Here is a 25,859-nt window from a genome sequence, read left to right as displayed (position 1 = left end):
TTTCCGGAGCAGCTGGTATAAGTCGTTGGCCACAGTAGCTCGTTGTTCTAAGAAACGGTCGTAGAACGTTAAGAGTCCGAGAAACGCCTGTAGCTCCTGCTTGTTTGTTGGTGCCCGTGCTTCGGTGATCGCTCGCACTTTGTCTTCGGTCGGGTGGATGCCTTCTGCATCAATTCGGTGTCCCAGAAATTGCACCTCTGACACCGCAAAACAGCCTTTTTCTTTGCTTAAACGCAAATTTGCGTTCGCTAGCCTTTCAAGAACGTGCTCTAGGCGCGCTGCATGCTCTTCCGTGGAAGCGCCACTGATTATTACATCGTCCAGGTAGACACAAACTCCTGGAATTCCTTGAAGTACTGTCTCCATGAACTTCTGAAATATGGCCGGGGCTGCAGCTACGCCAAAGGGCAATCTCTTGACCTTGTACAGACCTTTCAGTGTGTTGATTGTCAGTAATTCTGACGTCGGTTCGCTCACCTTCAGTTGTTGATAGGCCTGGGTGAGGTCTAGAGTGCTGAAGACTCTTGCGCCGCGTAGTACACTGAACACTTCTCCAGGTGTCGGCAGAGGGTAAGACGACGCTTTAGTCGCAAGATTTACGGTGCTCCTGTAGTCTCCGCAGAGGCGTATGGTTCCGTTCTTCTTGCGAACTACAACCAGTGGTGTAGCCCATTGCGAATGTTGTGTCGGCTCGATGACACCTTGCTGCTCCAGTTTGTCTAACTCCCTTTCAACGGAAGCTCTGAGAGCAAAAGGTACCGGCCTGGCCTTCAAAAACTTCGGTTGCACGCCGCTTAACAACTCCAGTGTGACCGGTGGCCCTTCATTACATGGAATCTCTTCAGAGAATACTTTTTCGTATTTCTCCTGCAATTGCTCAATGACGTTGTGGCTCGGCGTTTGGTGTATGCCGCATATCGTCACCCCTAATGGAGAAAACCATGGTTTCTCCCTAGAAGGCTTGATCCTGAGCCCTTAACAACAAGGAGAGGTAGCGTATGGGTCTGGCCGTTGTAACAAACCCGCACGTTGGCAGATCCCAATAGTGGCAAGTTCTGTCCTGACCACGTTCGCAGGTTCGTGTCGTCTTGTTGCAAGGGTGGTGCGTCTGATGGCCACGAAGTTCGGAATGTGGCCTCACTGATCAGAGTACAGGCCGCGCCTGAGTCCACCTCGAACTTAATCAGTTTGTGGTGTACTGTAACTTCGGTAAAAATCTTCGGACGCGTGCCGAGATTCACGGTGTTCAGGTCGTACAACACTGATGATGTTGCTGATGTTGCTCCGTGGGCATCAGATGGCGGCCTATTCTCTGAGGCGTCTACGCTGTGGTTAGGCTCAGAAGGCGACTTTATCTTGGCAAGCTTCCGCTTCGTAATGCATGCTTCCTCAATATGTCCTTGCTTGTGGCAAAAATTACACGTGGCTGACTGTAATCGGCATCCCTGGGCGTTGTGTTGGCCGTCACACCGCCAGCAGCGTTGTACATTCTTGACCGATTTTGCAACAACAGAAGGTCTGCGTACCTGGTTGCTTGTCTGATGTACCGGCTCGGTGTTCCGGCGCATCGCTCTCTGCTGGTGACCGACGCTCTCCGCTCGCACGGCGATGTCGTAAGCTTTGTTAAACGTGAGGTCCCTCTCAGCGAATAGGCGCTGCTGTAGTGACTCGTCACTCAGTCCGCACACAAATCTGTCACGTAACATGACGTCCAATGGAAGCATGGTGGTGTTAGCAGATGCTGTGTCTTCATGCTGCCCGGTAGCTGTCCTGGCTGTGGTCAGCGTCCCAAAATTGCAGTCAGCTGCAAGCTTCTTGAGCGCTGCTACGTAGGCGCTCACAGTTTCGCCTTCCAGCTGATCTCGTCGCTGGAAGCGGGCTCGGCTGTAAACTTCAGATGGCCTCGGGTCATATGCATTTGAAGTGCTGCGACGATTTCTTCGTAAGGCACTTCCGCTGGTGTGCTTGGCTGAATAAGACAGTGTCGTAAGTCTGCTCCCCGCACAGCGTTAGCAGGTTGGCCCTCTTCAAGGCTGAATCCGTGATGTTGTTAGCTTCGAAGTAGAACTGGAGGCGTCCAACCCACGATGACCAAGATGAGCCGTTGAATTCTGGTATTAACCCTCGCGTAGCCATGGCTTGTCAATAGCGTTGCGTAGCGCGGGTCAAATCCACTTCCTCGTCGCCACTGTCGTGTTTGCGCGTCGTCGATGGAGAAAAGACGTACGCGCTACTGTTAAACTGTTAACTTCGTTTATTCACTAGATAAGAGGGTGCGACCAGCGTCGGCCGAGGCGTAGGCCGAACTGCCGGGCGAAGAACGGAGGGAACGGAGGCCGGGGATGGGGCTTGCTTCCCAGAACCAGAGGAGGGCGAGGGAGCCCACCGTGGGGGGCGTCCCGCTGAGCGCAGGCAGGCGGCGAGTCCTCCCGGCGAAGCGCAAAGAGGGGTGCGGGCCTGTTCATTAGCGCGCACTGCTCCATTCACAACGGAACAGACGAGCACAGCACTTGGAACACAACACTTTTTTTTCCTTCTCTTTTTTATCTCCCTCTTCTCTTTTTTCCATGTTTTTTGCGCACGTTTTTATATATTTTGCACAATGTCTACGTCTGTGGCTGCTTTGTCGTCTGTACATTATGCCAATGTCGTCGGCTATTGTGGCTTCTAAATGACTTTTTAGATCCTAATTAATTCTTTCACTCAACAAATTTTTCAGAGACCCATTTTGTCATCCTCTACCTCATGTGGTCAATCGCTTATCATAAACAATTAATTTCCCTGCACTCACGGTATGACACCCTCCCGCGGGGGCACTTATTGAACCCTGTCCTCATGAGCCTAAAAGGCGTTCGCCTTAAAATAACTAGCAACCTTTTTAGAGCCTTGTAATTATGTAATTTCCTCTGTACAAGCTTGACGCTTTTTCTCGGAAAAACCTGTGCGGCCTGATAACAATTAAATCTGGAAGACAAATTAAATAGGCCTAAAACCATGTTTACATCTTATAACAAGGAAACCAAGGAAACATTGATAAAAACTCTTCCTTATATTTCCAGAATAGAATTTTTGTATAAAATAGAAAGTATCACGCAGCGATGCCTTGTTTATTTAGACTTTAGTTAATATAACTTATTCAAATAAAATTTGCTTGAGACCTTCCTGCCGCCCTCAAAAAGTATTAGACACGACGTGATCTTACCTACGTAACTATGCTAAAATGTAGCAAATAATAAGGCCATCATCTTTGACAAGTAAATAAATTGCGCAGTTTGCCTTCGTGATCCCATTCCGCACGCCATATGGTTGTAAGCTGTTCGCTTAGGAAGACATAGACGTAACTGTCCGTGAGAAATTATAAGTGGACAACGCATTGCTTCGTGCCCGTGGTATCGTCTCAAAAACTGTTGGCGAAGCGGCTCGAGCCAACCGTATCTGTAGCAGGTCTGCAATGGTTGACTGTCCGCGAAGAATCTTCGCCGAAGTTCTAGCACCGGTCACAAGGGCAGCAGCGTCCAGGCTACCGGCGCTGGTGCACGCCTTGTTCCAGATGGCCGTGTGCCAGGCCGCGCGGCGTGCACTGGTTTGATCGAAAGCGCCTTCCATGTGCGCAATCATGTCGTTCCCTCTGATAATGACATCCATGCCTTCTGGTTCCTTTGAGCTGGAGAAACCGAGTGACTCGTGCGTCAGCTTCGCGAAGAGTGCCAGTTCTCCCGTGACATAGAGGTCCCCTGTCGAGTGAGCTGCCACCACTCGAGCTAACCGCACTATATCCTCAGCAGTGGGCTTGTTCATGATGACGGTCCGGCCCGAACAGTACCTGTTATCAAGCGATGCGCGGAAAATTACAGAAGCCATCAATGAAAAAAAAAATTGCCAACGATTACGTTACTTTCTAATGCGAAATATGAGCTCAGCTCGTCAGCTGTTTCGCCTTTTTCGATTGATTGAGGCAAAGATTTCAATAAGGGCATGTATGTACTATTACAGACAACTGATCTATTTTTCACACAAATTCCTGCAAGAAACACTCCACTAACATGCCTTGACTCTCATGAAGGAAGCTTTGTGGTTGGAGAAGGGAAGAGAGCAATTGAGTTGCCGGGAGGTTGCAGGAGGCAGCGCAATGGCATATAGAAACGTTCCGCGGAGAAGAGACTAATGCCACAAGCTGCAGACGTTAAGAAAGAAACTTCGCAAATATCTTAAACTGACTTGAAAACGCTGTAGCCAAAGTTAGCAGGTGTCTCATCGTATTTATAGCATCTAGCAATATATGTTTTAAAGGGAAAAGAGGGCGGGCTAGATCCGGGCCAGGATTTCCTCGAAAGCCAAGGGACAATCGGCTAGAGATCCGGACTATCAAACTAGCTGTATATATGCTAACTACATCAAAATTTGATGCTTTTCTCTGTTAGTCTGTGAATTCTCGGTTACTGCATATGTTACAATGCAGTTCGGTGTAGGCGCTCGCATTATTCATGAGTTATCTTAGCAGTGTCATGTGTGGTCACGTTTTCAACTTGAGCTCTGAAGCGTGCCTTTCATAATTGGTTCACAGGAATGGAAAGGCGCAGTATCTGTCGCACTTGCTTCTGTGGACGCCTGTATCGCGCCGTAAGGAAAGGAAGGAGGGTGGGAGTGAAAGTGGAGGAGGAGATGAAGGGTGGCTGTTACTGGCCCTCATGGGGCTGGGACATATAGGTCACCGCCGCTTGTGGTGGGGGCTAGCCTGCCCGCGAATGTTTATCTGTTGTAGGCAGTCATTGCACCGCCACCATTTCGGTGACGGCCGACGGCTGTCGCGGCGCGCGTCTTTCTCTCCCTCTTTTTCTCTCTTTTCTACTGTCCGCACGAGGCAACCGGACTCGACCGGACCCGACCTCGGTGCCCCGCCAGGGTGGTGCAGTGGTAAGACGCCCGACTACTGTGCCGGAGTACCCGGGTTCGAACCCGACCTCAGCGGCTGCGTTTCGATGGAGGCGAAACGAAGAGGCGTCGTGTGCTGTGCGATGTCAGCGCACGTTAAAGATCCCCAGGTGGTCGAAATTACTCCGTAGCCCTCCACTACGGCTCCTCTTTCTCCCTTTCCACTTGCACTCCCACCTTCCTCACTTCCCCTTACGACGCGGTTGAGGCGTCCACAAAAAATAAGTGAGACAGTTACCGTGCCTTTCCCTTCCTATAAAAAAAAACCGACCTCGGTGCCCCGCCGGGGTGGTCCAGTGGTAAGACGCCCGGCTACTGTGCCGGAGTACCCGGGCTCGAACCCGACCTCGGCGGCTGCGTTTCGATGGAGGCGAAATGAAAAGGCGTCCGTGTACTGTGCGATGTCAGCGCCAGCGCACGTTAAAGATCCCCAGGTGGTCGAAATTACCCCGTAGCCCTCCAACACGGCTCCTCATTCTCTCTTTCCACTTTCAATCCCACCTTCTTCCCTTCCCTTACGGCGCGGTTGAGGTGTCCACAGAAAACAAGTGAGACAGTTACCGCGCATTTCTCTTGCAATAAATCAATCAATCAAATAGGTCGCTCAGTGCCCCGCCGGGGTGGTGCAGTGGTAAGACGCCCGACAAGTGTGCTGGGGTTCCCGGGTTCGAACCCGACCACGGCTGCTGCGTTTCGATGGAGGCGAAACGAAGTGGCGTCCGTGTGCTGTGCGATGTCAGCGCACGTTAAAGATCCCCAGGTGGTCGAAATTACTCCGTAGCCCTCCACTACCGCTCCCCCCTTCTCTCTTTCCACTTTCAATCCTACCTCATCCCTTCCCTTACGGCCCGGTTCAGGTGTCCACGGTGCAAGTGTGACAGATATTGCGCCTTTCATTTCCTGTGATCCAATTATAATTATAGGTGGCTGAGCTACAGAGCCAGTAGTAGGTCTCTGCATTTTCTTTTCCTTCTTCCTACAGCCACAACTACTACAACAAAGTTGGTTGGTTGGTTGGTTTGTGGGGTTTAACGTCCCAAAGCAACTCAGGCTATGAGAGACGCCGTAGTGGAGGACTCCAGAAATTTCGACCACCTGGGGTTCTTTAACATGCACTGACATCGCACAGCACATGGGTGCCTTGCTTTTCGCCTCCATCAAAAAGCTGCCTCCGAGGCGCGGATTCGATCCCGCGTCTTTGGTACATTCTATTGCTTTCCTCACAAAATATATAGTCGCTAGCAGCGAGCCTTGGATCATCAGTACACTACCTGACCGACTAAAAGAACGTGACAAATTGTACAGTCAATTTCTAAACACGAAATGTCCTGACGCGTTGAAAGAAGCGTCGACTTGCAAAGTAACTGTATTATGAGATCTCGTTTGCTTCTTCGAGCAACAGCCCGGAGATTACTTGTTAGAAATTGAACTCTATCGTAGAATATGTGCAAAAACCAATGACCAGACTTATTCTTGATGGTATAGAGGTTGAGCGACGTGATCTCGCCAATGCTTTCAATATTTTTTCACTTCTGTTGCCCAAACTTCATCTTGCGAAGAGGTTCCACTCAGGTATTCTCGTAATAACTCAACAATAATTTTTAATCGAGTTTCAGAAGGAGAGGTGGTGGCGCCTTTCAACAGTCTTAAAGATAGCAAATATGTGGATAGCGCGAGTGTTCAGATAATGGCAGTAAAATGTGCTATTCATTATATATCAAAGTGCCTGATACACATTTTCAATATATGTTTATCAAAAGGCATATTCCCACGAAACATGCAGTCGGAGAAGGCCACAGTATTATGCAGAAAACGGCGATAAAACGACCTTTCCAACCATTGCTCAATATCTATCCTGCCTGCCTTCGCAAAACAATTTGAAAAGGTAATTCTTCCTTTATTAATCATCAAATATTTTAAACCCCACTAAATTTGGTTTTAGGAAAAACAGACCTACTGAGCTTGCCCTCCTCGCTCAAAAAGAGTATACATTAAATAACTTTGAAGAAAAGAAACTCGTCTTCGGCATATTTCTAGATTTCTCGAATGCCTTAGACAGCATCAACCACAAAACTTTACTCAATAAACTAGACAGGTATGGCATATGTGGCACAGCCTACTCTTTAATATCTTCCTAAACAGACAATAGGACATAGTACGCTGAAATAAGCGGTTCCTCCTCTACAGTCTAGCGAGTCATCTCGGGTGTTATATAAGGCAGTCTTTGAGGCGCCCTTCCTTTTTTATCTACATTAATGATACTGTTTCCATAGATTCATCTGCAAAACACAATACTTACGTTGATGATACAAGTCTGTGTTTCTTTGGTGACTCAAGCATAGAGCTATCCAGCTGGGCCAACATACCCTTGGAAAATATTAAACACCGGACGTGTAAAAACAGTCTAAAATTGAATGTCAGTAAAACAAGAGCCGTTCTCTTACATCCCAGAGATAAAGCATTCGAACTGCCTTCTTTCGTAGTTAGAGGCACTCAGATAGAAATTCCTTACTTAGTGAAAACTTTTAGGTGTCTACTTCTCAGAGCACATGAGATGGGATGTTCATATAAAATATTTATTCGACAAACTATTACGCGCAATAGGTTCTCTACGCCACCATTGCCCATTATTCCCTGTTTCCATTAACATCATCCTTTATAATTCACTCTTTTCGCCTATTATGAACAACTCCTTTCTATTATGGGCAACAAAAATAGCATAAAAAATCAAAACTACACTACTGCTTCAAAAACGTACGTCAGGAAATATTATTAAAGCTTATTACATCGAACACAGAGGACCAATATTTAGGCGGCCTAAAATGGCTATAATAACACCTTTTTATAACTACAGGCGTTTGCGATTATATCGACAAAGCATCACAAAAAGGACCACACACTAATACTCTTAGCAGCGCTTCAAGACAACATAAACACTTACGACACCCGTAACCCGAAACAGTGGCACGTTAAAGCGTGCCGGACTAACTATGGCAGGCAGACGCTTCACTTCATGCTTCCTACTGTATTGAATCAATTATTTCCTAATAGGTGTAAGTATTTGTCCCTTCCTCCTTTTAAATTAGTACCGCGAAAAGTTGTGTATACATAACTTCAAAAGAACAGTGTTCTGACTTGCAGCGTGTCTCTCTGCATTATTTGGATGTATTTTTCCTAGTTTACCTTGAGCCTTTTGTAATTCAAATAATTCTGCTTCATTATTTATTCATTTATGTAATCGTGGCTTCTCATCTGCTATAAAATACAGTCATATACACGGGCAGCCACCTCGTCAAGTTGCTCTTCGAAGCAGGTTTTTAGTGGCTGCTCCTTTCCCTGAACTAAAGGAAAAAACAAAGTTTTAATATTATTATTAAGTCGTTGCGGTCACATTTTCGATACGACGTCACGTGAATGTGTTCTCCGGACCAAATGTTCTTATTTACATTATATGGGGACGCCTTTTCACCAGACGCTTTCCGCAAAGAGGCCTCTACTAGCACAGTAAACTTTGGAACGGCACATCTCTTAATGAAACGCTTGTGTTAGAGATAACGGCCAGCCTATACTTCATTTCACATGTAGTTTGCCGCACTGCAGAAAGTCCGGCCATCTGAGAAAATGACAGCTGCGCAGGCTACACTTAGGCAGAACCGAAAACTGGGCTAGTTGATGAACTTTCAACAGTATGTCTGTCTTTGTTTTTCGCGCTGAACATAATGTTACACTTATGTTTTCCTCCACACCAGACACCACAAATACTGGCTCCATTACAGAGAAAAGGGCATCAGTGAGCAAGAGCTGCATGTGGAAGCCATTAGCAGAATCAGTGAGTGTGATATTTGTAATAGTGCACGACTTTGAAACATGCTTCTGCCTTGCTGTGTTCTTGCGAACATTCCTTACCAAATTTGAATCGAATACTCGTAGTATTGCAAACAAACAAAAACTATTTTTCCAAGTACTGAAATATTTACCTAAAAAGTTTTTCAGCCCCCAGCAAATTATTGAACGACTATCTTGCTCTATTCCCAAAGCCTAGATTGGAAAACAGCCTTTGATTTTGAAGTGCTAAAAACACCTGGTGAGAATGGATATTATTAGTACTGCTCGTTACAAAACACCAGATGAAAACACTACTTTTCGCTAGCAATGAAAAATCCACTAGGTGCTGTACAACAGGTAGTTTTAAGCACACCGCGAAAAGCGCGTTCTTAAATACTCCGATAAGAATATACTCCGAAGAATATACTCACAATAAATGCCTGATTTGCTGCCTATTACTTAATAAACAGAACATGTGACACAATTGCAAAATTACAATATTAATCTTATGGACACTTACTATAAAGTTAGAAGGGTGTATATCGGTACAAAATAGGGGAATACAGCTTAACGAGGTATAAAGTGTGCACAATGTCGTGTAACATCGACAGGTACCTGTAGTCCTGTTTTCCCCTGAAGTCCAGACCGTGTCCCGTTCTCGGGCTGCGGTGTAGCAATCGGCTGTGTTCCTGGTGGGTGCAGTAGATCTTTCGACCTGTCGGGTGAACACTGTGCAGATAGCGGCGGAGCATGAACGGCTCCACTGCCACGTCGTCATCCAGCTTAACGACGTATCGCAAGTGCGGGCAGTGCGATGTCGCCCAATTAAGTCCCGCTAGGAATTTAGCAGTCACACTGGCGTACTCGTCGCTCATATTGAGCCGAATCATGTCACCGATAGTGGCCGCTTCAAAGCTTGTCCAGGCGTCGGTGGAGATGTCAGAGCCTACTGTCTCTTCAAGGCCCACCAGGAAGATGCCAGTCCAGTTGAAGAAATCTCTGTCACGCAGAAATACAGATTTTGTTGAGATTTCTGCAACTGTTTGGGCTAGAAGTGCGACATGTCTTTGTGAAGTTCGGGTAAAAGGAAACGTGCGGGCGCTATAATTCGAGCAAAGCTCAATTTCGCTTCATCCACACAAAACTGTAAACGATGTCCTAAATTTACAAATTCGTCTACTAATGCTCCGATTCCATTCGCCGTGTTCAAAAGTAAAATTACCTACAGCCCGGCTTCGCAGTAGAGCGAAGACGCAAGCCATGCATGTGATGCACCACCTCCAGGCCCATGGGTGCCTATTTCAACTGACTTCGATGTGCGTTTGCGCCGAACGATATGGCGCTTTAAAGTGACGGACATTCTGCTCGCATGCTCGAACAGCGGGCTACTCTCTATGACAATGTGAAAGCGAAGGTGGGTTTTTGCAATTAAATCTCAAATGGGATACTGTGTACCGGTTTCTGATAACACAGTAATTGCTCTGAAATGGAAGGAAGGTGTTTTATGCGGAATTACGAGTTATGGACCGACAGACTTTAAGCTTACAATGTCGTCGCGGTTGAGGTCAGCCATTATGCTCCCTTTTGTGTGGACGTGTTGAGGGAAGAGGTTGAAAAATCGCACATGTAAATATGTGCGATAACTGTGCGGATCTTCTCTTCGTACCGGTTAAGTCTGCTTTTCCACTTCACTCCTCACGTCCACACTGCGGTTCAATACTCATTTTACGTCATTTGCTTGCCCATTTTGACCCGTTTGCTTTATGTGCCTGTGTCGGAAGGAAGAATTAACACCTTACAGACCTCGAAACCTCTTGTGAACAGAAAAAAAGGAAATCTATGTACTCCCTCTATACGATATAGTCCCCTCGAAAAGGCAGAAGTGTCAACAAAAATGACTTTCAGCTGTGTGTTGGCATACACGTCTCTCAGCGCGGTAAGTTTCGAAGTCAATAATACTACGACATTTATGAGCACTGGGCTTTGCTTTTGAGGATTACAAGCGTTCATTTCAAGTATAGTAACGTGCGTGCGAGGTCGTAAATAGACCTAAGCGTTTAATCGCCTCAAGTAAAGTATTAATCTGCGTTCAGCGTTGCTGCTCGGTTCCATAGTTCGTTTACCATTCTTAGTTTTTGCGGTCAATTCGCCTATGCGCCTACAGATATGGGAGTGCACTATATATCAATGTCTTTATCGGCATAGAAGCCGAAGCTACAACGAAAGGCTGTTTATGGTACAAAGAACTCTGTTAAGCAATGTTGAGAAAACAAAATAAAACAACACCGAAAAATCAGCCACTGGTTATTAAAGACCTGCTAATTATTATAGAGTTTTACTACGGCCGTTACCTGGGATGCGTTGTTCTGCTCGGAATAAGACGTGAGACAGGTGCATGAACTGAACAAAACAAAAACTGCGATCTTGTTGGGCCGAACATGATGGATTGCGTTCAGCATTTGTTGAGAATTTCGCGCAGCACATCATCATAACAGCACATGTCTTGGTAACATGTTTGTCTGACTAGCGTGGCTTTCTCTCCTCGTCAACTTCTGAACTATCTGAACATAAAAATTCCAAGTGTTCCGGAAAGAAGCACTCCAAAACAAAGCTTAATGTGTAATATGTAATGCAATACTGTCGAAAGTGGCAATGACGGAAAAAAGATTCACAAGTGAAACGGAACGTCAGTTGTTAACCATTCATCAATTAGACTGGTTTTCATTGCTGTTTCTTAGACACCACTTGTCCCATCTGATACAATGAGTCATCACAGCTGCTACTTAAATGAATCGAACGACATGCGCTAATTCGTGGATGCCGACGTTCTTTTATAACTACTGTTACGTGTTATAAGCCTGTTTATAATTGAAATGATTCTGCAGCCCAAACTTTCTATCATTTTTTCAGACTCGATTAAAGCATTGTCTCTTAAGCTGTATGTCAACGATAGATCAAGATCACTAAGCAGATTGCATGACTGCAATATTTCTATTTTCTTTTGCGACCAGAATTAAATCCGTGTTTTCGTATGGCCTACATAAAAATGACAAGAACGAAGAAAAACTTTGCGCCTACCTTACATGTAATTTTTTCTCAATCCGCTCACAAAGCCCTTAAACGCTAGCTGGCGCAACGCGATTTCTTTTTCGACGCACATCTAAACAGCATGAGAGCTTCGCGGATGCACACGATATGCCTTGGCTCCCATGTATTGTAAATAGTGTCATCAATACAGTATCCGGAAAAAGATAATATATATAGATAGGGATGAGGATGAGAAGCAGGGATGTTAACCAGAAAGGCCTTCCAGTTTGCTACCCCACACTGGGGAAAAGGGATAAGTGGACTTAAGAGTGGAAGAGAAAGGGGACATGGAGCACAGTCACAGTTTATCACACAAGCCGGTGGCAGTTAGAACACTAAACAGTGCCCTGTATGCCTTAAAGGCCGTCGAGTGTCGTGTTTTGTTTGTTCGTTATACTGAGACTAAACTTAGTGCGGAGCGGACGGACAGTACGCAAACCAATATAGCTGTGAATTAGCGATAGCAGTCGTTTAAACCATTAGACCCTACTAAAGGAGGGTTTAAAAGTCCCATAAGGGGAAGCAGAAAAATTAGTAATAGTTCGACGTATGTTAGCACTAAGCTACTTACTCATGGGGAAGACGCGTGGATTGCATGATTTGATGAAATGATTACAGATGATGTTTTTGACACGAACTGTGTGGTTTTAATCTAAAGCGGTCGAGGTGAAGCTTGAGAAGTGCCTCGAGCCGAATTTGTTAGTAGCCAACGTGTTCACCTCAGCGGAATCAGGCTGGACATTGATTTGGTCCACATCGAGTGTGGCCAAATATTTAGAGTGGCTTGGACCAACTATGGACTGGCTCAGAACAAATTTGGCTGTTACAATCGTACTCACTATAATCAAACTAGCTTGTACATCGAGGTATGTCCAAATCGGCCGAAGTAAACATTCGACCGGACCAGATTTGAAGGTATAGGCATTGTATTCGCTATAGTCGATTTAGGCTGCACTTCTATTTTGGTTCAGCTCACCCGAAATAAAGTTTTGTGGGTAGCCTTGGACGAACCGTGGCTAGCACAGACCTGATTTGGAGGTCACTATCATTGCCAGCATAGCTGAATTAGGCTCGATATCCATAATTTGTATGCATGGCGATGCAAGCGCCTGGGTAGGCATTCCTGCCACGGAGATGGCGTAGCTGACTAGCGACTGCGTCCCGTGTTAGAGGAAATATCCCGGCGTCATTTGTTCTTTCGGAATAGAAGCAATAGAACTAAATTTCTAACAGTGGTTATTATATAGGGCCATTTAAGAGGCCAGCTGTGCAAAAAGGCGCCAGAAAATGAATTGATGGCTGTCGCTGTGATATTTTTAGCATCTTTTGTGGCTCAAATCAGACTGGTTCTTCAAAAATATAACCACTCATTATGCTCGCCAATCACACGTGGTAAACCTTTCATAACTTTCCAGTCATTATTTCTACCTAGAAACTTGCAGTTCAAACCTAACGATGAAATGAAATTGTGCCAGTGTCCGCAAAACTCCTTCCTACTGAGACAAATTGGCAGAATTCGTAGTGTGTTCAGCTTCCACAACTCAAGTTCGACTACAAAGAGATATTTCATATGGTGTTTTATGTATATTGCACCAACAGCAATGTACGCAACAGCTAACGAGCACGACCAAAAACGTTATGGCTTGTTAGCACGTGCATCAAGCCGGCTACAAAAGTTTTCAGTTTGTTTTAGAAAAAAGACATCTCAAGATAAGTATTATGCATTTCAGTTCACGTGTCTATGCGCGCATAACCTGTTATGCATAACTACTACTTGTGCAATCTTAAACTTCTTCAGCACATATCTTCTATATTTTTGCGGCGATACCCACATGAAGAGACTGCTGTGAGATACGCTGCGATTCAGCGCTAAGGATAACTTGTACTAACGGGAAGTCTGTAAAAGAAACTGATATTGTACGGTAGACGGGCCCTGGCTTATTGCCGCCATTGAAATACGGCCGCAGAGACCAGAGACTCACCCGTAGTTTTGAATTTAGAGGTCGAACGCCCTACTTAATGATCCACCGCGCTTAGGCGAAGCATTGCGAATGCATAGTTTAGAGACTGTGACAATGGCAATCATGCACAGACACCAAATACTAATTCAACATACGCAGGGGGTACAAATGCCGCTCATCAATGCTTCTACGAGGCTAAGTTAACATTTTCACTATTGATTGAATAATATTAAGAACATCTCAGTCTTTCAATATGAACAACCGTGTGTAATCATGTATAAATCTATTGTGTAGCTGAACTAATATAATAACAATGCTCAAAACTATTTGATACAAATTCCACTTTACAAGTCCACTTAAAAACATTTACGTTAAGCACAAAATGCAATGACCAGCGCCGTGGTGCTTTTCTAACGCTCTGTCAAGGATAGAATACACTGCGAAACGCACGACACTCTTCAGCAGTGGGGGAAGGAAGCAGTGTTCCGACAGTATAACATTTGGGAGCCACAACATTAGTCAAAGGTGTGAGAGTATTCATACTGCTGGTGAAACAGGCCAGCGAATATTCAATCAAGGCTGCGAACCTTTCTATCATGGTGCAAATCGCAGGTCAATTCTCACAATTCCTGAGCCTCTTGTGAACGGCTATTATATTTCTCATCGTTATCACTTTCAAAACGTAATATGCTACGAATAACGTAACTACCATAGAGATCACACACACAGGCTTCAAGATGTTTATCCGTAAGTAGTGGCCAGCATGTTACCGTATTTGAACAGCTGTACCTCTTATTCTTTATATAATTGGATTGTTGATAATTTATAGTATGTGACATGATTATTAACGTGACAGAATTAAGTGCCCTGTGTCGCAGTAAAGCCAATGTCGGCGTTGTGGTTGTATTACGAAAATCAGTAGAAAGTAAAAAAAACGATAAATCTTTGTCAGAAACCTGCAGAGTCGAATTCCTGGTCCGAGGCGAGCACGCAACAACTCCGTCACAAAACCGCATTGGTCGTCTCCGAAAAAAGGTGAGCCTAATGTATCTTTCGTCTTAATGACTGTCAGCTGAAACAAACTAATTACGGAAGCAACAGTTACGTGAGTAGCAAAGAACACTTTCGCTTACCCGCGATGTGGCGCTTACAGGGAAATTACTTCGATCGTATGGCGCTCTCTCAATACTCCGAGCTTCCACCTGATTCAAGGCCTTATATATGCATTCATTGTCTTCATTCCATTGGAGTTTGAGGACACCATTGGCGCTCGATAACGCTATTGCGTTGTACTCTTAAAAACGGGGCACAAGCGTCGTCCATTTTTTTTTCGCAAAACAGTTTCGCACATATAGATCGATCGCATAAACAACACATTAGTTTAAAGAGGAAGATGAGCTCCGGCAGCAGGCGAGCTCATCTTCATCACCTGCCGGTATCGAGTCCTTGATATAAAAGAGTGGACGGTCGCTTTTGCGTGGTCTCTGTACTAGAAACCTCGTTACAACTTGGTAGAGGCGCTGGCCGACCTTTCGTCTACCATCCTAGAGCTCCGACGCTGGGAGCTCTAGGATGCCACACCTTCGCACCAACTGAGGCAACCGACGTGAGCCACACCTCAGTTTCTTTCTCTATATCCTGTCGTTTGCCCATGCGTGCTGTTACAGCAGGACCCGGCCGTTTTCAACGGGGACAACGATTACGATGTGGAGGATTGGCTTGCCTCCTACAAGCAGGTAAGCGGCCATAACCGATGGGAGGAAGCCATGAAGGACAACAGCGTAGTGTCCTACGTCACAGCTGTTGCCATCCTGTGGTACCGCAATCACGATGCAGATTTTACCACCTGAGGTGCCTTCCGACATCTTCGGCCGCGCTGCTGTATGAAAGCTGCCCGCCGATTAGCGCCTGCGATCGGGAACCTAGTTTCACGGTGAATCTTTTACAAGTTACTTAGAAGAGGCTGTGAGCTTGAGCACCCGCGTACATGCGTCCATGCCAGAAGCGGATCGCATCAGACACACATTAAAAGCAATCGAGGCAGACACATTCCAAATGCTTCGTCGGTCAGAACACCACCATGTTTTCAGAGATCTTCACGCTTTGCCAGGCCTATGATAAGCTCCGAAAACGTCGCATCCAAGCACAAGCACCATCTATGCAGCCGGATTAGCCCACCTGACTGGCTGTGCCGGCACCCAGTAGCTAGCTGCTTAACCACTTTAAGGACTATGCACAAGAAGGCCGCACAACTGTCTCTTCCTGATAGCATCCAAGGCATTCTTCTAACTGCGCCCCAACATTTCAGCACGTGACTGACGTGATACCAACCGTTCTTCAGCAGGTCCCTGTCGCAGCGCCTCCCAAGTACGGTGACGTCCTAAGTCGCCCCCAAGTCGACGCGGATATCCCGTGCCGCCCTTAACCGCTGCCAGCTGCATTCATTCATACGCGGCCAACCTATCAAATCTGCTCAAATTACCCCTCACTTCGTTACCTTTTATGGGCCCCTACTCATCAGGGTGTGGCAGGAAACGAGGGAGCAGACGTATCCGCCGGCGCGCTCTCTCACCGGGCTGTTTTCTCCTACCCATCCGATCAGGAACCCAATTTTAATCCAGTATACACCTTCAGATATCACGACGTACTTTTAAAATTGTCATCGCCTTTACCCCAGCCTATATAAAGGCCTCAAAAAGGCGGATGAGCGGCTCCTTCTCTGCCTTTTCATCAATACACTGCAGTACCCGGCAGCCCTAAAACATTTTGACCCCTCCTTTAGTGGCAGCTGCCCACACAGTTGAGCGGTGTCCTCTGACATCTATCACATGGTGTGGGCATGCCCCTCCAACCCGGCTATTCCCCCATCCCCAACCCAACCTGGGAGGACTGGGAGGTGATCCTGTTCGGCTTCCACAAGTTACAGGCCCAACAAGCCTTAGGCGGGCGCGCCCGGGCAGCGGCAACTGCCACTGAGGTCCCAAACTAGGGGCCTCCACCTAGTGCTTGTAAGGACCGGTTCCTTATGGGCTGATCCAAACATACCTCCTGGCCCTTGTATAGCTAATAAATGTTCTTACCACCACCATCACTTTTTGTGCGTACCCTTGGCGCACTCGAGACAATCAAGCGATTTGTTATATATAGTGTGGTGTCCCTTACGGAAATGCCATATCTGAACTTATAAAAAAAATCTAGATCAGGTATATCAGGAATTGGGCAGATATGGTATATTAGGACCAATCTAGGCCAGATAAGGCATATCTGCCCAATTCCTGATTTCGAGTACCAGATAAGGCATATCTGGTTGTATATGCCTGATCTGCCCAATTCCTGATTTGAAGATCTAGCCCGCATGGCATGTAGGTTTTGAACTATAGATCTATATATCTGCATACAAAATAACACTTTATTACAACACACAGAAGACAATTTCAGTATTCCAGCTAAACGCACGCTAAATCAAGTTTGCCAAGGGAAACCTGTATTTCCCGTTTTATTTCAAACCTTACAAGAAAATAGCTTTGAAACCACAGGTTTTCTTTTTTCCCTGCCTATATGGAATCGCTCAAAGACGGGTCTGAATTACGTGTGCATACCGAGGGTCAAAGACATGCTCATCCGTTAGTAAATATTGAGATTCTACTGATTTAGGCGCGATACTATGACAAACTAATGGAATATCTGAACGGAATGTCTACACGAGAAGCTAAAGTGAAAGTAATTAACCTATTAAATTAGATATTACATTTTTATTCTACTCTTTTACACACAGAGCTTTAACCAGTAAATGCTTTTAGTTTGAGCTGGTTTACTTGCGAAGCTAAATAAAATAAACGGCTAATAATCGAACTAGACTACTGAAAGGAAATTTAAATGTTTGTCGATACCCGGAAAAGGTACCGCTAAACCGCAGGGCGATAAAACACACACTGCTGGGACTGCTGATAATACCTAAACCTTAGCAAAGTATATATAGGCTGTCAGGAAGTACCGGTGTTACCTTAAGCAGAGACTGCAGTGCAAAATGAGCGAACGCGCCTAACTCGTGGTTGCTTTTGAAATTAAGAGAGAAAAAAAAGAAAAAAGCATGTCCGATGGCATTTGTCATGACAGCGACAGCTCTGCCGCTAAACCAAATCAAGCATGAAGCTACTTAGGCAGTGCAAATAATAATATTATAAAACAACGAAGGACCCTATCCACCCACTGAAACTTGTTAAAATCGCTGGAGCGAAAGACAAATTAGCAACGAAATTTTGTACGGAAAAATATCACATACTGGCAATTATCATCCAATTTACTGACTGGAAAATTTTTCCATCAAAATAATAAAGCAAACAATATCCTGAGGCTGACAAGTGCTAGTTCCCGACAAGAAGTCTCACGCTCACGGTTTTGGTGATCTTGCGTGAAGATGAGGCGGTACGATGAGGGTGAAGATTTGGCAGGGCCACCCAGAGTAGAAGCCTCGAAAAGCTCAATCGACCATCAGGTTCGCTGCCAAGGCTGGGGAGGCAGCTTCCACCCGCCGTGGTGGTGGTGGTGGATACTATGATGATGGGGGATGGGGTACTGGGCACGACGTATGCCAGCCTGAGCTAGCGGCGGCACTCTTGGTGCCCAGGGGAATGGGATAGGGGAGGGTTGGGAGGGGAGGGGGGAGGACGCGCGAGCAAGTCCGCAGAGTGACCCGCCGTGGGACACAGTAATTTCCTCTGTGCCGACAGTCAGACTAAAGCTCTTGTAGGTTTGCTGTCGCATTTTTGTTACATGCACACCGCTAATAGCGAACAGGCGCTGGCACACACACACACCAGCATACACAACATGCAGCACGCCCGCCAGCCGCACCGAACTCCGATGTCTGCCACCGCGAAAGGAACGAGACATGTGCTTAGGCGCACGGAGTTGAAAGGGGGAGGGGAAAGAAGCAAGCACACACAAAACGGAGAGCTCGCGGCCTACGCGGTATAGAGCGTGGCAGCGAGGAGGAGAGATTAAATGCGAGCCAGCGACGCAGCCGCCGCTGTTTAAGAGGGAAGAGGGGAGAGCGGGAGAGGAGGAGTCACTGTCTAGCCAGTGCGGCCCTCCACGCAGCCACCGCCAGCTGTCTCTGAGGGTTAGTCACCGTCTAGACAGCTCGGAGGGGGCCGTATACTGAACTGCCATCATTTTCTCGATATTTTGAATCGCTCAAGTTAACCGACCATGCGTTTGTGCACCGGACTGCCGCCGCATTTTAAATGAAAACGCGATTTAGTAGATGGAAAGAGGAGCATGTAGCCATAACCCAGCGCTCTCCTGCATTAAGGAACACATGGCGTAATAATTACAGTGCAGCGAAATCTGCATATTTGAAATATTAGGAGTAGTAGCTATTTTCTAAATTGGATACAATTAACACTAAGCATGCAGGCCATGTTGAGTGTAGAAAAATTGAAGGTCGACCACATGATGCGAATATTGAATATTTTCAGAAGGTAGACGAAAGCCATATATTGCTAATATACAATCACTATGGCGCCTGCATAATTAAGGCCCCAATGAGGTTATATAAAGTCCTGTTGATGCCAGGCATATGGCCCTGATCTGTCTATATAAGGTCATGAAGATGCCATATATGCCCTTTATCAGGCCACATAAGGTCGCGAGGATACCATATATGCCCCTGATCAAGCAATATAAGGTCCCGTTACCCATTCAGATATGGATTATATGTTGCATGATATGGCCAAATCTGAGCCATATAAGGGCAACATATTGCGCATATATGACCTTATCTGGCCCAGATAAGGTCTTATTTGCTGCCTTATATATTTGTATCTGGCAGCATATGTTCCATATCTGAAGCAGATATGGGATTTCCGTATGGGGTGCCTAGACATATGCGTTACAGTCATCGCCGCATCGTGCCGCCTGCGGGTTACTCATTGTGATATCTGACAAGTCAAGGCAAGGCAAGGCAAGGGCTATATAAGCCGACGCGTCCATGAATAAAGCTTCACTTCCATTACTGGCTGCCTGCGTTAGTGTATTTCTTTGGCCACGACAGAACAACTGGCGACGAGGTTGGCATTAGATGCCGCGATTCCGAACTAACCACTGGCACCGCGGCTGGAGCTGAACGCACAGCGGCGGAAGCGGAAAGCACAACCGGACCTTGAACAGAAGGCACGCATTTCATTATGACAATGCCAAGGACTTCGGAACGTTTCTGAAGCATGCCAGGATTAAACCTAAGAAGCGACAATATCAAGTCATACTTTGAGAGGTTTGAACATTTTGTTGCACTTAACGACATACCGGAGACAAAGAAGTTAAGGTTGTTCTTGAAAGTAGAAGGCAGTGCAGTATATGAGGAGCTCAAGAAAAGTTTAGTTCCTGACAGTCCGACTGACAGGACCGCAGAAATAGAGAAAGTTCTAGAACAGCACTACAGTTTCGATTATTTAATATTCGCCAAGCGTTGCAAGTTTAACAAGGGAACACAGAAAGAAGGTGAATGCGTTATGATGCCTTGATCGGCTTGCGGCAGGAGTTCGCGGCCAGGAGAATCAGATAATATTGTTCGCAACCGAAAAAACATTTGAAAAAGCGTGCGAGATTGCGTTCGAGAAAGAACTTGCAGCAAAACAAAGGAGCTACATTCCCAAGCAGAACGCTTGCCTGACGTAAATGTAGTTCGAAAAACGCTGGCTACGAAAGCCAGGCCGTCAGAGAGCGAGAAAGGAAAGGCGCGGGGAAACGCTTGCTATCGCTGCGGAAAAGGCCATGATTCAGACGAGTGTTGCTACCGCATTGTGAATTGCCGAGCATGTGCGATGACTGGGTGTTTACAATCGATGTGCCAGGGTAAGAACACGCGTCCAGTGAACTACGATGAAACGACAGACGAATAATCTGACGATTCGCATACTTATCACGTCGTGCTATCCACAGGGGGCAGAACGCGCGGCTACAAAATTTCCATGCAGATTGAAGGAAAGCTCATCTCCATGCTTTTTGACACGGGGACAGCTGTCACATTGATGCCGGAAAGTCTTTTTAAGCAATGCTTTTCGTAGATATAAATGCAACCCAACAAAAAGTGCTTTGAATATTTATACAGGAGAGCCTGTAAAGGTGAGAGGAAAGGCAATGGTAAACGTGGAGCATAACGGATACAAAACTGAGCTTCCACTACATATAGTAGCAGCCCAAGGCAGAGAGATGCCTACCCTTCTAGGCCGGCATTGGCTTGACATGTTGCAGCTTGACTGAAAAACCGTCTGCAATGTCCCAGAAACGATGATGTCAAGTCCCTACGGGAGAAATGTCCGGACGTTTTTAGTGCTACACTGGGAATGGTCCGCAATTTCTAAAACCAAGTCTAAAACCCTTCTAAAACCAAGTTTTGCAGGGGACATTGCTGAGCGTCTAAGAAGCGACACTGAACAACGCAACGACCGAAGAGGACCCGCAGAATCCTTCTCCGTAGGTGGTGAAGTATACTGAAGGCTACACGAGGTGAGCCTTTGTCATAGCACTAAAGTAAAGTCGAACAAGTTGTCAGTACAGTCACATACATGATAAGAGTTCAACGTCGACTACAGTTCACTCACGTTGACCACCTGCGCCCAAAGCAAACTACAGTTTGGAATGAAGCCACCAATAATGCGACACAGTTAACATGTCAAGGGAATGGAGAGAGCGGTCTGGAAGGCTCATAAGTTCAAAAACATCTTTGTCAAGAATTCCCTTCTCAAAAGGTCGTTTCCAGATTGCCAAGGCGTGGAAGCGAGGTGCAAACCCAACCTTCTCTAAGGGATAAACATCGGCAAACCATACCAGAGCCAAGTCAGTCTGACGATGAGCCGTCACCGAGACTGCCACCCGACCTACCAACAGTTGCAGGAAGAAGCAATCCGGAGCTCAACACGACCGGGTCTAACATCGAAGTAGGGGAGCCTAATGCTACAGGCAACTAGTCACCAGCACCATTACTTCGACAAAGCACTCGTGTGCGAAACTCCCCGGACAGATACACTACAGAACATTACAGGTAGAGGCAGAGTAAAAATTAAATGGCATTAGTTTTCGCTAAGAAGGGAAGAATGTGATATCGGACAAGACAAGACATAAAAAAGTCAAGACAAGGGCTCTATAAGCCGAGGCCTTCGTGAATAAAGCTTCACTTCCATTCCTGGCTGCCGGCGTTCGTGTCTTTTATCGGCCACTACAGAATACTCAGGACCCTACGCCTACGCGCCTCCCGAACCCACGCCACGTCCCTCCTCTTCCGCCGACATTGATTCATCTGCGGACCGACCACCTGCTCACTGTCGTTGTCCATCACCCAGGCACTCTGTTTCACCGCTGGGTCGATAACCAACCCGCCTCAGGAAAACTAGTTGCGCAGTTCCTTAGGCAAGAATTGAGAGTACATCGACCAATATGAGGCCTCGTCGTATCTCTGTGAATGTGCGAGAGCTGTTGCGGAGGGTGTGAATATTTTGGCTCTTGTGGATACTGGCGCTGCTGTGTCTGTGATGAGCACTGTGCCGCATGCTACGCGAAGGGACCACGCATTTATCTGACCTTTCACTTCACATCGCTAATGCACAGCTTGTCTTACCTTTGGCGTCCTACACAGCCAAGGTTGCCATTCGCGGCTCAATATATACCACATAATTCTGGTTTCTCACCGTTTTTTCTGCTCTACAGATGTGAGCCTTCCTCTCTTCTACACACGATCCTCTTTTATTCCAACTTCCAAGCATGCTGAAGACTGTCATCAACTTGCTCGGTATTTGACGTCTGTACAGCCCGGACGCAATAACTATTGTTTCGACTCTACCCAAAATCTTGACATGTTCCAACCCGTCTCTCTCGTATGGTTTCGCGTGCATCTACTACCTATGGTCTCTCCTCCAAACTTATGCTCAAATATCATGGACCATATAGCATCCTCGAGCGCACTTCGCAAGTCAACTACATAGTGGACCCCGTGACGCCACGCGCTGATCGCTATTGACGTAACAGAAAAACTGTTCATGTGTGTAGCCTCAAGCCGCACTATGACCCGCGTGTGTCGTTATCGGTTCGAGCCGCCATTCTGGCGGCTGACGCCGATAAAAAAGAACAGTCATCCTGACTGTTCTTTTCTCCCCGGGGGTAATTGTAGAGAGAAAGATGAGCTCCGGCACCAGGCGCACCGCGAGCGCACGGAGCGAAATTGAGTGGTTGGTACGAAAGACTAGGACGGCTGCTTTTGTGAGGTCTCTATCGGGTCCTGTACGCTACTAGAAATCCCGCTACATTAGTTTTTGTTTTTCACAATTTTCTCCTATACATAAGCACGTACTAGCGGTACAAACGATTTCATTGAAATATCCCACTTTCTTGTTAAAGCGAAGATAACCAACTATACTTTTATCCCTGCACAAACCCTGCGACACCTAATTCACAAAACGTAGACTACACTGCACACTAGAGGAGGGAATACTCATCAACATAAGCTATGTTACTAAAGCCATCACCACAGCCTTCCATTGGCTGTCTACCAGCCAGTCGCCAGCAATAGATAGTAAACCTTCGCGCAAATTATTTGTGGCGTTCTGCTCACCTGGCCCATTCGGACAGAAGTGTGTCCCGAAGAGTTGCGCGATTAAGCCAAGCCTCTGGCATTGAGTCGAAGAGGAAGATAGTGTCCACGTCGGGTCGACCCTGGCACTCGAGGCTGACAGCCCAGGCAGAACTCACCTCCTCACCCCGAACAACAGATGCACGGCGCATAAGTTTGAAAGACGGATTTACCTGTACACCCATAGCGGCCACGTCAGGCAACAAGGCCCGCCTCCAGTACTCGGGCGGCCAGAAAATCAGACCCCAGCCACTGACTACAAGCAGCGCGGCGCATACGATGGCGAAGGCTCCCAACAAAAGACTGAAGAGCTTGGCGGCGAAATTACACATCCTCCTTGTATATCTTCTTCTTCCTCCACTAGCATATTCATAAACATAGTACAGCTTGGTGTTTGGACTGGAGGGGGTCTAGGGCCGAGAAAATTTCAGGTGTTCAATTCCTCTAATATCTAGCACTTTATCCCCAACGCAAAATGGGAAAGAAACGCCGCTTAGGGTTACATGGCTTTGAAAAGAAGCGCGAAGCCTAACTTTTACACTAAGATCTCCGCATACTGAGAAGCAAAAGAGGTAGAAGATAATAGAGATCCTAGAGAGCACGCTCAATTAATTCTGGTTTTGATGATATTCTCTGCGTGGTACTGAAAATTCCCCCTGCTATTATTTTACTTAAGGATTCATGGCTTTTCTCTCAAAAAAGATTCTCTTAACTACTTTCGGGCGTTTAGATTAGGTCACCCAGGCAGGCACGGTGGTTTTAGTTTCGTCAAAAGTGTGTCATAATATTTCAGTTTCTCATGAATTTGTCAAGATTCTGAAATACTTTATTTGGAATTTACGCTGCCTGTTTGCACCCGTTTCACTTTGGCCAATGCATACTTCCCAAATGGCGTTCGTTGTACTTCGCAGCTGGGTGCTCTAGTTAATCGTTGTTCTCAAAACCTGATATTTGCTGGTGATTTCAATTCTCATCATATTTCTTGGGGTCTGAAAACTGATTCTTGTACTTCGCCGTACTTCTTGCCAATCTTCATCATGTTGTGGGTGAAGCCATGGATATAGGGCACCAAAGAGCTCTTCTACCGAGGAAGAAGAGCTATTTGGTGCCCTATATCCATGGCTTCACCCACAACATGATAAAGATTGGGAAGAAGTACGGCGTTCATTTAATTCCTGCGACTCCCAACAAAGCTAGAAGTATGTGTGCGCGTGTAAATGGGAATGAAAATCGGTCGAGATGCAAAACAGCGCATCGAACAAGATACTCTGAGTGCATCCAAGGGATTATTTATCGCATCTCCTTGTCCTGTGGCAAGAATTATATCGGCCAGACCGGAAGATACATAAATGATAGGAATAGAAAACATGCCTCTAAGATATGGATAAGTCCGGGACTAACCTTGCGACACACTGCAAGGACTGCACTCTTTGTGAAAAAGGAATGTCTTCAACAGAACTTAATAAAGCAGCAGTTTTGAGGAAGAACAAGGACAGATTAACGAGAGAGATTTTGGAAGCTTGGGAGATATCTTTAGCTAGTGAAGTCTGCGTTAGCATGTCATCTGGTCTGCTGTCGAAGAAAGAGAAAGACATTTTAGATCATTGGGAGGACCGTCAAAGAAGAAGTGATGTGTGTCCTTAGAAGTGGAGGAGGAAGGGGATGTTGGTGTTGAATTTATTCAGTTGTCAGTGCAGCTTTGTCCTTTATGTGTACGTGTGTATTGTGTGCCTCTCCTGTGTTTCGTCGCCTAATCTGCTGCTTGGTGCATCATGTAGTCTGACCAACTAGCTCGACTTTCAACGATAGTAACTTTGGGTATTTCAAAAGTTCGCAAAAGTGTTGATCATAGACTACTAATTTCCCATTTGATAAATTGTCATGTTCCTAACTATATAGTCGCCTGGATTCATGAATTTCTATCAGAAAGTTTTACTCTTATCAGGGTGTTCTTTCATCTAGCACATTTTCTCAATCGAAAGGCGTTCCTCAAGGTTCGGTCCTGTCTCCTCTTCTATTCAATATTTTCCTTCCTTCAATACATTTGCGAGACGATGTTGACCTGTACGTCTACGCAGACAGTATTGCCTTCTTTTCCTCATCCACAGATGTGCATACCTTATATCATACCTTATAGAATTCCTTAAATGCTCTTGAATCCTGGCTAGATAATCTTTCCTTTACTCAAAATGTCAATAAACGCATCATTCTAGACTTTCCGGTCAATCAACCTGTTTCTATTTCTCTTTCATACCATCTAAAGCTTTTAGTTGAGGGGACAACACTCAAGTACTTGGGCGTTTTTTACGATTCTTCCATGAGCTGGAGACCTCATATTGAACATATTAAGCGAAAAGGGGAGCATGACTTTGGTCTACTGCGTCGCATCAGCCACAGGAGATATGGAATCAGAAGAGCTGCCCTTGTTA

At 46.1% G+C, this 25,859-nt stretch overlaps 1 protein-coding gene across 1 annotated transcript in view; it reads right to left on the bottom strand.

Annotated features, from left to right (window-relative positions):
• LOC146209418 (uncharacterized) overlaps positions 1 to 23,615 on the bottom strand; it is a 56,707-nt gene extending 33,092 nt beyond the window's left edge. The window contains exons 1-3 of the mRNA XM_084580301.1: positions 23,413 to 23,615; positions 9,373 to 9,756; positions 3,431 to 3,823 (exon numbers count right to left, since the gene is read on the bottom strand). Coding sequence (XP_084436427.1) covers positions 3,431 to 3,823; positions 9,373 to 9,756; positions 23,413 to 23,615 — 980 coding nt within the window. The remainder of the gene's footprint in view (positions 1 to 3,430; positions 3,824 to 9,372; positions 9,757 to 23,412) is intronic.
• Between the last annotated feature and the right edge of the window lie 2,244 nt (positions 23,616 to 25,859).

The sequence above is a fragment of the Amblyomma maculatum genome, chromosome 1 (genome assembly GCF_055883805.1).
Source record: "Amblyomma maculatum isolate TAMU_Amacu chromosome 1, ASM5588380v1, whole genome shotgun sequence".
Classification (NCBI taxonomy): Eukaryota; Metazoa; Arthropoda; class Arachnida; order Ixodida; family Ixodidae; genus Amblyomma; species Amblyomma maculatum.
The sequence above is the reverse complement of the archived record's forward strand: the minus strand, read 5'-3'. Positions and strand labels throughout refer to the sequence as shown.